The sequence below is a fragment of the Symphalangus syndactylus genome, chromosome X (assembly GCF_028878055.3).
Source record: "Symphalangus syndactylus isolate Jambi chromosome X, NHGRI_mSymSyn1-v2.1_pri, whole genome shotgun sequence".
Classification (NCBI taxonomy): Eukaryota; Metazoa; Chordata; class Mammalia; order Primates; family Hylobatidae; genus Symphalangus; species Symphalangus syndactylus.
The window spans coordinates 33,013,222-33,028,213 of NC_072447.2; the positions used below are offsets into that span (position 1 = coordinate 33,013,222).

The following is a 14,992-nucleotide window of genomic DNA, read 5'->3' on the forward strand; positions in this document are numbered from 1 at the left end:
GATGACAACACTGAGATATCAATATTTGCACTCCCACTCACCCCTGAAGAGTAAGAAGAGATTTACAGAGATAATGTATGTGTGTAGAAATTTGCTGTTTGGAAAAACTTCATCCCAGGAAAAAAAAAAACTACTGGTCAAGATAGTGTTTACATCTCGTCCTCCCAAGATGAACTGAATAATATGTAAGACAGCCTGAAGGATAGCAGCCGAAGTCTGGGCTTTTTGTTTTAATTTGTCATGAGTAAGCTAAGCCTTATGGAACTCCCAGCCCTAAAATTCCAACTACTATCTAAAAGTGAAAAACAGATCACCTCAAAACCTTATTCAGACTGAGAAATGTTATATACATAGGGTTTCATCACTCATATCCAACCAAACCTAGATCATTCTACCACTCCTTTGAAAATTCAAGCAGTATGTTTCTGTCTTCAGAATGTACGTATTCTGTGCAAAGTCCCCATTCCTGGCCAGCCACGGTGGCTCATGCCTGTGCCTCGGGAGGCCGAGGCAGGCTGATCAGTTGAGCCCAAGAGTTCAAGACCAGCCAGGGCAACATAAGGAGACCCCATCTCTATAAAATATAAAAGAATTAGCTGGGTATGGTGGTGCTTCCCTGTAGGCCTATAGTCTTAGCCACTTGGGAGGCTGAGGTGGGAGGATTGCTTGAGCCCAGGAGGTCGAGGCTGCAGTGAGCCATGATCATGCCACTGCACTCCAGCCTGGGCAACAAAGACCCTGTCTCAAAAACAAACAACAACAACAAAAAAAGAAGACAAAAAAGAAAAAAAGTCCCCATTCCTAAAACTCTTTGTCCTTCTAGGTTTAAAAATGCCCCACTTTCAAGGACATCATTTGCAGTTTCGGTTTTTAAACTGGCATTTTATTCATTTTAACATATGCAAGTTTCAGAAGCCTCTTTTTTGTTTTTCCTTGTTTTTAATTATCAATCATTGTCTGTATTTGAGTCTTAGGGCAATTTTATCACAATGCTAAAGTTTAAATAAATTCAGCAAACTACCCACGAAAGCATTCCAAGCTGTACCTTGATTACAGGTGTCTTCCGGATATCCTACCAAATCTGAATCACTATCAGGACTGAAAGTCCCTTCGCTGGCATCATCAAACAACTTCTCATCACAGTCTGGATCCAGAAAAGTCAGATACGTGTAGAACGATGTGGTGAGAAATTCCGAAAGGTTCCCTAATTTTACTCTGCCAAGAAGACACCGTGTTAGGGACACAGGTAGTGTGTGGATAACCTTCCACTATGAATCACTGAGAGACTTTTGCACAACCATGTGGTGCTTCTGCCAGAATCAATACATATATTACTCTGAAGATTGCCCCATATAAGCGGTCAGCCAAGACATTCAAACAAAAATTCAATAGCAAGTATGAAGTGAACGCACACAGCATATTAAAAGCCAAATGAATCACACTGACTTCTTACTCCCAACCCAACACAAATACGACTCTATTTTACTGAACCAACCAACAGTTTGACAAAATATATCGCGCAAACTACTTTTAAACAGAACCAACCCATGTTTTTGTTTTGTTTTTTCCCCCAAAACGACTGGCCCAGAAGCAGTGATTCTCTGGGCACACTCGTTCCATTATTTATGAGTCCCTACCACGAAACACCGTCACACAGGGACAGGAGTGCTATGATGGAAGAGGTCAGGTTCCCTCTAGAAGGAATTCGATGGGGAAGCCATCCCCAGACTGGAGCAGAAGCCCTGAGTGGCCCTATCACCTTAGGCTGGGCACAGTTCCACTGAAACCTGGACGCTGGGTTTGGCAGCCTGGGGCCTGAGGTTCTGCAGGTCCACCCCCACACGCTGGGAGCGATTTGCACGTAGAGAAGAAAACATTCTTAAAAGGTTACACCGGGGGAGCAGAAAGCAATGGATCCCTCCCTCAGAGTTATCAGCACCAGATTGGGATTTAGTGGAAAAGGCTGAGAAACGTTTAAAGAGTCAATTGAGGCATATGTAATGCAATAGTATCAGAGGTGCCGGAGCTTCAGCCTCAAAAGGGCTATAACCAGAATGACAGCCCGAGGGAAAGAAAAGCCTTCCTTTAATTGAGCACCCCCCCAAGTGGATCTAGGGGGTATATAGGGTGAGTTCAGCTTTTAAAAAACCCTCAGAAATAGGCTAGGCACCGTGGTTTATGCTTGCAATCCCAGCACTTTGGGAGGCCGAGGCAGGCGGATTACCTGAGCTCAGGAGTTTGAGAGCACCCTGGCCAACATAGTGAAACCCCTCTCTACTAAAAATACAAAAATTAGTGGGGTGTGGTGGCAGGCACACCTGTAATCCCAGCTACTTGAGAGGCTGAGACAGAATTGCTGGAACCTGGGAGGCAGAGGTTGCAGTGAGCCGAGATCGCGCCACTGCACTCCAGCCTGGGCGACAGAGACTCTGTCTCAAAAGAAAAACAACAACAACAAAAACCCTTGGAAATAGAGGAAAAGCCAAAACTGTGACTCAACTTATCAAGAACTTAATTATCTTTGCAATATAATTTTTATAACACTGTGTTACACAGTTATAACTTCTATATGTAATCTATAAATGATATACTAAATTATAACTATATTAATTTTATTTATAAAGCTCTTAATGATCATGAACTGAGCAGAAGTAGCCTAGGCATTCCAGTCTCTTCTAAGGCTCTCTGAATCATCTGCCATGGTCTATAACCAAGGGGCCCTCCTGACACCAAGAAGCCCTCATCCAGCTCAGCACCAGGGCTTAGAGGCCGGGTTCTGGGTTCACGCAGAGCTGCTGTACCTATTCCTCTTCTGCTAATGGCTCTCTGAGTCTACAGCTCCTTGTCTATGAAATGGGAATGTACCCCAAGTCAGAAAGTGAAGCCTTAATGAGACAACACATTGAATACACGACCAGTGCTCAGTGAACTGCAGTGCAGACAATTTCCTTTTTACAATGATTAGATCTCAATAAAAGGATTTATTTTGTGGCTGGGCACTTTGGGAGGCCGAGGCAGGTGGATCACCTGAGGTCAGGAGTTTGAGACCAGCCTGGCCAACATGGTGAAACCCCGTCTCTACTAAAAATACAAAATTAACCAGGTGTGGTGGCACATGCCTGCGATCCCAGCTACCTGGGAGGCCGAGGCAGGAGAACTGCTTGAACCTGGTGGGTAGAGGTTGCAGTGAGCTGAGATTGTGCCACTGCACTCCAGCCTGGGCAACAAGAGTGAAACTTCGTTTCAAAAAAAAAAAAATTATTTTGCAAAATGGTTAATTATAGGCCTTTGGTATTCTCTCTCAGTTACGACACCATACACCAGGTGGTAACTGAAGCAAATTGGAGGTAAAATGTGCAAAAGTGGATGCAGATTGCTGGTATGGCACTAGTCCTGGAAATGTATACGGCAAAACACTGGGGACAGTCTCACGAGAAAGGCCAGGAGAAGCTTGGATCAAGGGCCACTTCAAGTCTACAGCAAAAGCTGCAAGAAGCTCTGTGGGCAGACGGACCAACCTCAGCGGGATCTTCAAATCGCTCAAGGCCAGAGTTAGAAATAACAGGGACTTAACTTTGGGGACATCACGTGAAATGAGCCAGTCACAAAATGATAAATGTTGTAAGATGCCACTTATATGAGCTATCTGGAGCAGTCAAACTCATGGAGACAGAAAGGCTGGTGGTTGCTAGGGGCTGGGAGGAGGGGGAAATAGAGTTGCTATTAATGGGTGTACAGTTTTACTTGTTGCAAAATGAAAAGAGTTCTGGAGATTGGTTGCACAACAATGTGAATGTACTTAACACTACTGAACTGTACACTTACAAATGGTTAAGGTAATGTTATAGGTAATTACCATAATTTTAAAAAAACGACAGTGACTTTACTGTGGTAGCAGTGTCCCTGGGGTGAGAGGATGTGAGAAGAAAGGGTGACTTCAATTCCAAAAGTTTTAGCAACTGGAATTCCATCAGGGACCAAACAGAAGCCTCCCTGAGCCCTGGAAAGGCTACACCAGGGCTGGGCTACACAGTGAGATTCTTTTTTTTTTTTTTTTTTTTTTTTTTGAGACAGAGTCTCATTCTGTTACCCAGGCTGGAGTGCAGTTGCATGATCTTGGCTCACTGCAGCCTCCACCTCCTGAGTTCAAGCGATTCTCCTGCCTCAGCCTCCCAAGTGGCTGGGACTACAGGCATGCACCACCATGCCTGGCTAATTTTTGTATTTTTAATAGGGACAGGGTTTTGCCAGGCTGGTCTCAAACTTCTGACCTCAGGTGATCTGCCTGCCTCAGCCTCCCAAAGTGCTGGGATTATAGTGTGGGCCACCGTGCCTGGTCCACAGCATTCTCTTGGGGCCCTTCTGGTATATCCTAGAGGATGGAAGAAGATGAGAGAATAGACACTACAGAGAAGACCTCTGCCTTGTGACAGTAGAGGGCACAAAAATGGAAGGGGTATTCCTGGAGGGCAAGCCCTCTATCACTCAAGGTGCTTAAGCATAATACTTGGGTGTGTCTGCCCTACTTGGGGCCTGTAAACCAGAAGGGGGCTCATTCCACAGAGGGTGAGGGGCCAGTGACCTACACAGACTCATTCAGGTGCTCTGCTGTGAGGGCTCTAAGGAATTTGCCAAGTCCTGCAAATGAATCTTAAGGTGATAGCATATTCAAGTCGGTGCAAGGAGCATTTATTGGGCACCTGCCGGATCCCAGGCACTGAGTATTTTCTTCCACACCTTTTAACAGAAACATAAACAGAATTCCATACATGCATTCCAAGAAGAACAGATGTTTCAGAGGGACTTGATGGTTCACCTCCCTATGTCCGAGGCCTCCTGGTGCCCGTAAAGCTTAAAAGATACCAGCCGAGTGCTGTTTCAGAGATGAGCCAAGTTTCACATGGGCGACTGGATTAGAGAAGTGTTACCTTCCTGCTTACTCTAAAACTGCATGCTTTTAGGTTCAACAATTAATATGAAAAATGGAACAAGGGCAGCAAAGGACTTTCAGAAAGGTCGGTGCTACTCTTATATATTTTTTTAAAACATCACAAATTACCTGGCTCCTCCAAAATATCCATCCTCTAGTTTTCTAATTGTGGAAAGCACAGCAGAATGAATGTCTGAGCCATCATTTGCTAAGGAAAAAAAAGTGATGAATTAGTTTAGTCTGGGAAGACTTTTTTTTCCCTGTTATGCACTGAAACATTTTCATCAACACCATCTAATTAAAATATTTCTGGCATAGAAGATTCCCGAGATAAGAAACCAAACTGCTAAGAAGCCCCTTCAGTGCTTAGTTCTGGCCATGGGAGCCATTTTAAACATTTGTAAGAGCCCAAACCACCCCTGGGGCAGGAGGGAGCCTGCTGAAATCCCTGGAGTTACTAAGCATGGTGCGGCTGATGGGGAAGGTGAGCGTGGGTCTGCCCGTCATCCTCCAGCAGGTGCACAGGTAGGCCAGCTCGATCCTTAGCATCTCCACGATCATCTCGTTGTCGAGGGCCAGGTAGAAGTGATGCTGGTCGGTGAACTGAAAGTCAGAAGAGGCTAGGTAAACGGCCACCCTTTCTTTACCTGGAAACACCAGCTGACAACTCAGGTCAGCACTAATCCTGGGGTTTTATTGCCAGGCAAGAGGCTCAGTACTGGTTTCAATCCACCCAGTCATGGGGCTGCCCTGCTCAAGATCAGAAAAACCAGTCTGCTGCCTGCCAGGGAGCTGTCGCTGTAGTGTGGAAGGGAAAGGTGCGCTGCTAGATTTATTTCCGGCTCCTCAGATGGGGATTTAAGCATCTTGCTCAACACTGCTGTCTCTGAAAGCAAATCAGTAACTCCTTAATTCCTGCTCCTTCCAGGGCTATGGGTTCGAAGATGCTTTCCAAGTGGGCGCACTGTGAGCAGGTGAGAGAGGTGGACACTCTGTTTACCTGATTGATGGCTTTGGTTAATGTCAACTAAAGACACTGCTGCCTGATGTTGAGAACAAATCAAATTGTTCTCTTGGCCTCTGGACTAGTGCATGCTCAGCTCTGGACTGAAATTTGTTACTAAGGGAAATAGCTTGCAAGATCTCTGTGAGCAGCAGGGGCTAGGATGAAAGAGCAGCTTGACCCAAGACCCCATGACCAACCCTGTGCCCAGGTAAGCGGGGGTTGTGCCCCGCGCTGCCAAAGCGATCCCACTGTTGGTCTTTCTAGCTGCCCAAATGGGTGAAAAACATTTTCTATGTACTTCCACAGGACTAGTTTTCTTTGGAAACCAAAGCTCTGCAGTAAGTTCCATAATCAGTACATTCAGTATCCCGGTAAGCGAGGGTGTGGCCAGAAAATCAGCCTGGCTGTGTGTTACACAGAGGGTCTGATGACAGCTTGCACAAGGGTCAGAGATGATTGTGATTAGGGGCACAAGGGCTGTGAGTCAAGTGACATGTCAACAGCAAACTTCTAAAGCAGTCTGAATTTCACTAATATTCATGACCGGAAGTGATGGCACGCCTGTCTCAATCAGCATTTACCAAGCACCTACTACGGGCAGACTTGTACTAGGCTCTGGGTGTCATTTCATATGTCTGTATTTGAACCTATGCATGCAGAATTCTGTCATATTCACAGGAGAAAAGCTTACCAGACAGCAAAGAGAACTTAAAAAAAAGATGCTCGTTGGCCTGCTCTCCTCACCTGGGGTGTAAAAGTAAAGATTTGGTTCCGAATCACATATAGTTTAGAGGTTCCAAGGACACCAATATGTCGATACGGTCGCCCACTCAAATTCATATTCTTATTCCGTCCTGTTTGAAAAGTAAAAGAGAAATTGGAGTTAGAGGAAATACGGTAACAAGTAATCCAGGCAACTCAGGCTAAGACTGAGCTTATTTCTAGATTAGACAACCCATTTTGGGGCTTGGTTCTTCTACTGCCATCATCCTTCTTTAAAACGGCACGAAGCTGAATATTAAAACAAACCCCGCCCCCCTTCTTTTCATGAATGTATATGAACAGTACCCGGTTGGAACTGCATGGAATAAAACTACTAAAAGGACTATAGAACATTTACTTTTGATTTACTTAGTATTGAGCCATAATAGTAAACAAAGTCAGATTCTAGAAAAAGCATAGAGAACCTCCTCCCATTTTAATGTGTAAATAAGCATTTTCTGATACTAAAGGTAAACATGAGAAGCATTATCAAGACACAAATGACTTTTCCAATTGTAAATTTTTCAAGGTGGCTCCTTACTTTACAACAGATCTGGCAAATGCTTGGCCACCTGTGACGGTGCCCACTGAACGAGTGTGAGAACGTGCTGGTTCGCCCGTTCCTCTTCACATCGAAGCGGTGGAACCTCCTGCTTTAGTGTTTTGTCCAAGTCTTTAGAACTTACGTATATCACAGTCTCCCTCAGACCCCAAATCTAGAACCGAGATGCCCCCACGCCAAAAAGGCCCAGGTAATTTCCCCAAACCTACCAAGCTTGGCATATATGTGACTAAGAATCCGGCCCGGCTGGACTTGAATTGGATGAATGTCCGCGATACTCTGGACGTTCACCCCGTGTTTCCTCAACAAGTCCTTAATGTGATCGTTTTCTGCCAAAACAGTAACTGTGAACAAGAACACAGAATGAGCGTTAGCTCATGACTCTTGTCTCTTCACATGGACACGTGTTCCTTACTGCCCTCTTCTGCCTGGTGACATACACATTAGCATGCTCTTCCATGCAATGACTGGCTTTGGAAATGACAGTGTTCATCCTGCTGCTCCTCCCCATTCTGTCCTTGCCACCCCTCAACAACCTCGATGCCTATTTATCAAGTGCCCTCAATGTGCAAGATAGCCTGATAGGAGACTTCTAGAAATTGTCCTCAATAAGTCCCAAGCCAAATTGCCCCATCTCAAGTAATGTCTTGCCTCCCTCTGGGTCTGCATCTATTCTAAACCTGCCTGGTGTCCCTTTTTGTGCAGGGTCAGGAGTAGAAACAGCTCCACTTGGGGGATGCCAGAAGCCTGTGCCCCTGCTCCCAAAGGATGGGGGAAAGAAGAGTAAGATGGGGGCGCCTGCTGGCAGGGGAGGCTCTGAGGGGACATCCTTCCCTCTAGAGAAAGCCAAGTAGGTCTGTGAGTAGGGATGCTGGTGGTAGTGGAGCAGCCTGGCCCATTCAGAACCTCCGCACAGGGCCCCACCAGTGGGGAAAAAGCACCCCAGGGCTGGCCTGGGCCCCATCTCTGGTGGGAGAAGCTGGGCACCTGGCTCTCCAGCAGGTAGGGAGCTGATTGCGCCTGGGACCTGGGGGCCCATGGAGGAGGGAGGCCATCACCGGGGACCACCCAGGATCAGTTAGGCTGCACCTGCTGTACTAGTACTGCTGGCCTTTCTGAGAAGGGACAGTGCTTTGGCAAAGGGAAGGAGTACAGGGATGGGACTGGAAAAGGGGAGCACGGCCACAGGGAGAGAGGTTGGTGCCATGTCCAGCTGCGGTGGAGCCCTCTGGGAGCTGGAGAGGCTCAAGGCAGTGCAGGATTGGCTACTGTTAAGTACAATCATTGTACTCACAGGCTGGTGGGGACGGAATGTACAATACATATACATGCAGTTGAGAGCTGAGTGTCACCTCTTTATATTTACACAGCACTTGATGCCTTTTCAAGTATTTTAATATCCATTATCTCATCTGACCTTCACAACAAGCCCCCAGGGAAGCCTTGCATGCTCAACTGGCCAGTTACAACTGCACGTGGACTGAAACCTAATCTCCCAGGCCCTCAGCAAATGGGAACATCAGCCATGCAGAGCTGGCTGGGTGGCTTTCCTTAACACCTGTCTCTTCTAAAGCTTCCAATGACAGGCATGACTCCACATTTATCGAAACCCCAGCAGCCACTCTCTGTAGGAGTAACTCCTTTAGTGCAGTGGTTTTGGGGGAGACCTGGGAGCCTCATGATCTGTGCAGCTGGATGTGGCTAAGTTTCTGGAACTGCACTTCCCCTACTCTGTGCCTGACCTTCTGGGAATTTCTACACTGTTCTATTAAACAAATGCTCGTCAACACCCATCAAAGTGTCCCAGCCTGCAGGTGGAAAAACGGTCTTAATAGATTCAAGGGACTAATTAGCACGACATGCTCTGGCTTAGCGCAGGGACAATGAGTCCAGCTGGATCAGTCCACCTGGAAGTCAGGAATGGGTTCACACCTGCAGCTGCCAGCTGTGGGTCCTTGAGGGAGTGGGTTAACTTCTAAGCCTCGTGTCTAAGGTGGAGATGAAGAGCATCATCTCAAACTTTACCTAATCAGAATGCTGTGACAGGTGTATCTCATGGCTCTATTGACTGGGTGATATCAGCTCATCTCACCACAGCATGAGCCCCCGAAGCAAAATGAGCCAGTGGCTACAGAGAAATGCTTGTCATTTGTTCAATCACTGTTTTCAACGTATGGGTGCGTATGTGCCAATCAACATAGAAACTGCAAGAATGATACAGGACTTGTCATTAAGAAGTGTACAGTCTCAGGGGCAATACGGTGTACACACAATGTGCTATGACATTAGCTGGTGTGCTCTATGGGGCACACAGAATGTTACTGGACTGCCAGGAGGTCCTCCCTAAGAGGGAAGGTAGGAAGAGAACTGCTCCACCCGGGCGCACACCACAGGCCAGTCACTACACCAAGCGCTTTCCCACTGCAGCCTCAGTACATCTTAGGAAGCCCCAGTCAGGGAGCTCAAGTCCTCATGACCCTGAGGCACAGAAGGGTGAAATCACTTGGCTAGGTGGAGGGCAGCAGCAGCCCGGGCTGGTCTCTCCCGTCTCCAGAAGAAGGGCTGGCTGGAGAGGAGGGAGAGGAAAGGTGGACACAGGTGAAAGGCGGAAAGATGTCAGGGCTCCAAGGGAGGAATGAATGACCCTCAGTTGGGTTCTGAGTTTTCACCAGGCTTAGGCTCTATTTTTCAAAGAATAACAATGATGATAAATGATGTGCAACGAATCACTTGTGCCCCAGTTGCAATCAAGGTTTATATTCAAGACAACGATTGCTTTGTAGAAAGTCATTTTGCGGTTGGGAAGAATTCTGTTGCCTTTGGGAGCCACTGAGTTATATAAGGCATCTCATACAACTGCTACATGCTAAAGCATAGGCACATACACACTTTTAAAAAATTAAATAAGAAACTAGGCAACAATTTGAATTAAAGTAACATTGGTTTTACAAAGTTAAATATGAACAGTAAACACGCTCACAAACCTTGTACTACAACATCAGGTTTGACTGAAGTGGAAAATCTTCTATTTAAGGGATCGATTTCACCAGTGGCAAGGAATCCCTATGAAAAGAGGAGCATTAACACTATGAAATATTGACTAACTAAAATTTCATCTTAAACTGAAGTGTGAAAATGAAGTATTTTGGGGCTCAACATATTCAAGACTTTTTTCTTTATATTTTTCGAGTCAATTGCTTATTTTCTGTGAAACAGAGTAACATCATTCAAATTGCCACTGATAAACGTATTGCATTTTTGCACCTAGCTCACTAGGGCTCGTCGAATATGCCACCATCTTGTATGAGCAAAAAGAATGATAACCAATACTTTCTGAGCTCTCAGTGACATGCCAGGCGTTGTGTTGAGCCACTGTATGTGCACTGTCATATTTATGCCTCCTGACAGACAGGTAGGCACTACTTTTGGGGCTCAGAAAACAACACCCCCAAAACAAAGACCTCAGCAGCAGCCTCAGAAGCATAAGTTTTCCTCTAACCTTCTCCTGCCCCTCTCTCTCAGTCCATTCTTCTGGAGGCGCCACAGAAACTAGAATCCTTCTTCCCCCAAGGCGGGCATAGAAACCAGAATCCCTTTTCCCCAAAGCCAGCCACAAAACCTAAAAATATTCTCTGTAAAAACTGGCCATAAAAAATTCCCTGATGTACCTTGTTTGGCTGTAGGTCATAAGGGCCCCACTCCAGGGAGGGACCTGCCCCATACTCAGAAGGAAAGAGCGCTGCACAGAAAGGCCTCGCTGGGCTTCCCCACTTGGTCCATTAGCATTCATCACGCCCCTTTTGTCTAATCACATTTCTACACAGCTGTCCATATTTTGTTGAAACGATGCATGAAAACGGAAAATTTCCCCTAGATCTTGCAGTATTCATTCTGAAGGCTCCCCTGTATACATGTTAAGTACATCTGCGTGCCCTTTTTTCTTATTAATCAATCTGCCTCATGTCAGTGATTTTTCATCGGACCTTTAGGAGAACACCTTGGCCTCCACACTACCACCATCACCACTGTACAGGTGGAGAAACCAAGATAATGACCCAAGGGAAGTGGCTGAGTGGGGACTTGGCCCCCTCACCCCCACTCCCTTGCAAAGTATTCTCTTTGAATATGCACCTCCTTGCACTTTCTACAAATGATACGAACCCCGAGAGAGAGGATCATGGTGTTCTGGGAGTTCTGAGGAGGAACTGGACCTAGTGCTGGGCCCAGAGAAAGCCTTTACATCAGAGAGGAGAAAGCAGGGAAGGGGAGTTACTCGTTTCCCATCTCACTGATACAGAAATCAGAGCTGGAATGTCAGAGATGATCAAGTCCATCCTTTTCATTTTACAGATGAGGAAACTGAAGACCAGAGATTAGAGACCTGCCCAGAGTCAGAGAACTAGTGAGAGACAGGGCTGGCTTTCAAATGAGATATATGCGTTTTCCCTACTAATAAAGACAGGAGTGGAAGACACAGCCCCTACTCCAAGGACATGACCATGACACTGGGGAGTCTTCAGGTACCTGTAAAACAACTGTTTCAGCGCGGCAGGTGGAGTTCCTGAGGGCTGCTTCCACGGTAGTATCTTTCATCCTGGGCTTCGACACTCTAGGAACCCAGTGGCATGCTGACCCACCACCCCTTCCGCCTTTTGTAGCGCCTGGCAGCCCCTCGGCCCTTCCCTGGGCTCCTTCCCCTCCCTGCCTCCCCGGGGTCCAGCCGAAGCACTCAGCTGGGCAGGACCCTCTCAGGAACAACAGCCCATCTGATAAGGTCACTCATACTGAGGAGTGGGGGATTCATTTGAGGTGGCTCCAAAGTATTTGCATATTAAAACAAAAGCCTGGGGACAAGTCAATGGTGAACAAAAAGAAAGGAGTCAAGAGGCAGTTGTCTGCAGAAGGAAGGGTGCTGCGGGTTGTCCGGGGGGAACACCTGACACAAAATTCACCAGAGAAAATCCGGCCCGCCACCTCTTTCTGTAGAGATCTGTGGTCCTTGTGCTTCCTGCGCCTAGGACTGGGGCAGGGGCAGCTAGGGGCCAATCTAGTCGTTTCCCAAATCTTGTATCTTCTAGGATCAGATGTGCTAACAATCCTAGCCGAGAAGCTTCCAGCTCCTCTGACCATCAGCTGGAACAGATTCTAGCCACAGAGAAGGAATGCTGGCAGGGGGTGATGGGGAGTGCTGGGCCCTCATGGACCTGAGCTGGTTTAATGGAAATATGGATACACAAGGCCGGGAGTCAAGCCCCGGAGCCAACATGGTCCAGTTGACCTTAAACGAATGAAGATGCAAAAGACATCCACACACATGCCTGGCAGAGAGTCCCTATGCCCTTCCGGGGTTCCCTGAACCTCCAATCACATGGTTTCCAGTCTGTGAGGCCACTAAGCCCCCTACCTCTGCCAACAGCGAGCTGAGGATGTACAAGGATTGGCCCCACAGATGAGGCACCTTCCCCATAGGAACTCGGTCTACTGTGTGAGGATTCTTGTACTCTTCATCTACCTGGAAAGAGAGACAAATCCAAAGTCAGAAAGTCAGAGGATAAAATGGCCATGATACCTGACCATGGGGAATGCACTGAGGATTTATGAAATGGTACTCATCCTCCAGGCCGATTCTGTGCAGGTGCCAGGAGGCTGGGGAGCAAGCCCCTTCTTCGGGGCTGCAAGGCTACAAAGCAGCGGAGGTGGAAGTCAAATCGCGGCCTGGTTCTGGACAAGCGCTCTTCCTACATGCACATGCAAGGCCACGAGCACCGGATGCCTGGCCTGCCTGCTTTGTGCACAGCTCTGGCCATGAGAACTCTCATGGCTCATGCTTACATTTGGCTGCATGACGGGTGAAATGATGGAAAACATCAGCCTCCAGCTGTGGCAGCGCATCACTGGAGCCATCCCTAGGGGTTTATAAACTGTGCACCTAATGCAAGAGAATTGCCAGAAGGTGGCACTATTTACCGAGGAAAAACACTTGGACTACTAGCCTGCAACCCCTCCTTCAGGGCCTCAAAAAGCTGAACCCACTGGGGGGCTTCTGTCCCAGCAAAATAAACTTTGGTGTTCTTTCTGGAGGACAGGGCTGGCTGCACATTGTAAGCTAGTCTGCAACTTTCTCTCTTTTAAACTCCATGCTGGACTTTGACATTTTAGTCATCACATCATTGGTTGGGGGTAATGCCAGTGACCACTTTTTTCTTCCAGAAAACATAAGTCAACCAAAGGAAATAGGAAACATCCTTCTCCCAAGAGGAACATCACAAAATGAGGAGACTCATCTGCTGCTTGCAGATTAATCAATGATGTTATTAACATATTTAGTAAAATTTTAAATTTTTTCAATAGTGGTAAACATTAAGAAAAACTTAAGTGCATGAACTGAACAGAATTAAATGTCATTAATAATCAAATAATCCAACAGGACAATAGTGTGGAAGGAGATTCTCCAAAATGTCATAATCTTTGGGTAGTAGAATTAGAGATAACGTTTTCTTCTTTCTACAGAATCCTAGATGTTTTGTCGTGTACAGAATTACTTGTATGATAATCAGGTAGTATGTTAAAACTATTTGAAATGTAAGTCGTGTTAAGAAAGACTGAAAGGTCAGGCATGGTGGCGCACGCCTGTAATCCCAGCACTTTGGGAGGCTGAGGTGGGCAGATCACCTGAGGCCAGGAGTTCGAGACCAGTCTGGCCAACACAGTGAAACCCCATCTCTACTAAAAATACAAAAATTAGTCAGGCATGGTGGCGAATGCCTGTAATCCCAGCCACTCGGGAGGCTGAGGCAGGAGAATCACTTGAACCTGAGAGGCAGAGGTTGCAGTGAGCCAAGATTGCGCCAATGCACTCCAGCCTGGGTGACAGAGTGAGACTCTGTCTCAAAAAAAAAAAAAAAAAAAAAAAAAAAAAAAAAGACTGCAGACATCTAGAATGAGAAATATTCAATAGAGAGCAGACAAGGTGTCCAGTTTACAAGACAGCCTGGCTTTGCACACCTCCCACCCATGAGCCACCTCCTGCCCCGCATGGAGGCATCCCTCTCTGCCTCTCCGCACACTGGTCCTTCCGAACTGCCCACAGGTCCTCAAAGGTGCTATGCTTTTGCTGCCGCCGCCCTCCATCTCATGGACCAGCTCTTCTGGCCCCCGCTAACCTGCAAGCTCACAGGGACAGAGCTGGCGCTGTAGCCACCCTTGTGCCCTTAGTAGCTAGCCTGGTGCCTGGCACGGAGCGGCTGCTCAATCCATGTTTGCGGGGACACTTTCATTGGTCTCCAGCTGTCCACAGAGGGCCTTGTGGTGCCCTGCACAAGCACGTCCGGCTGAGGAAATGAGTGGGGCTCACATCCAAGCTGCATGCCACCCTGGCCCAGGGCTGCGGCTACCCTGATGAGGCCTTTTATCTAATTTGCACACAGGTGCCACATGGGCCTGTGGTGGCCCTGTGTGCAGAAATCCTTCCCAGTGGTCTCTACATGTTATTGATGTGACTGATAAACCTTCCCAGCTGTCATCTGGAAGGAGCCAACACAAAATGCAATCAGTGTCAAAGAGTGTGCAAAATCAGTGCCTAGCACACCAGTGTAAACATGCTGAGGACATTGTAATGACAAGCAGAAACCCAAAGGTCAGTGTGGAGTTTAGAAGACAGAAAGTCACAGAGCAATTTTTTACAATGTGTAGTCAGCACTCTTCATCAGCAAGAAAGAAAAGGGTAGCTTTT

General features: G+C 47.0%; 1 protein-coding gene across 9 annotated transcripts in view; it reads right to left on the reverse strand.

Moving 5' to 3' along the window:
- The window catches only part of PHKA2 (phosphorylase kinase regulatory subunit alpha 2), a 92,763-nt gene that overhangs the window by 24,118 nt on the left and 53,653 nt on the right, over positions 1-14,992 (reverse strand). For all 9 annotated transcript variants that reach the window (XM_063634972.1, XM_063634968.1, XM_055269322.2 and 6 more), the window contains exons 12-18: positions 12,665-12,772; positions 10,245-10,323; positions 7,470-7,604; positions 6,681-6,790; positions 5,389-5,533; positions 5,060-5,138; positions 1,046-1,215 (exon numbers count right to left, since the gene is read on the reverse strand). In XM_063634972.1, the coding sequence (XP_063491042.1) occupies positions 1,046-1,215; positions 5,060-5,138; positions 5,389-5,533; positions 6,681-6,790; positions 7,470-7,604; positions 10,245-10,323; positions 12,665-12,772 (826 nt within the window). The remainder of the gene's footprint in view (positions 1-1,045; positions 1,216-5,059; positions 5,139-5,388; positions 5,534-6,680; positions 6,791-7,469; positions 7,605-10,244; positions 10,324-12,664; positions 12,773-14,992) is intronic.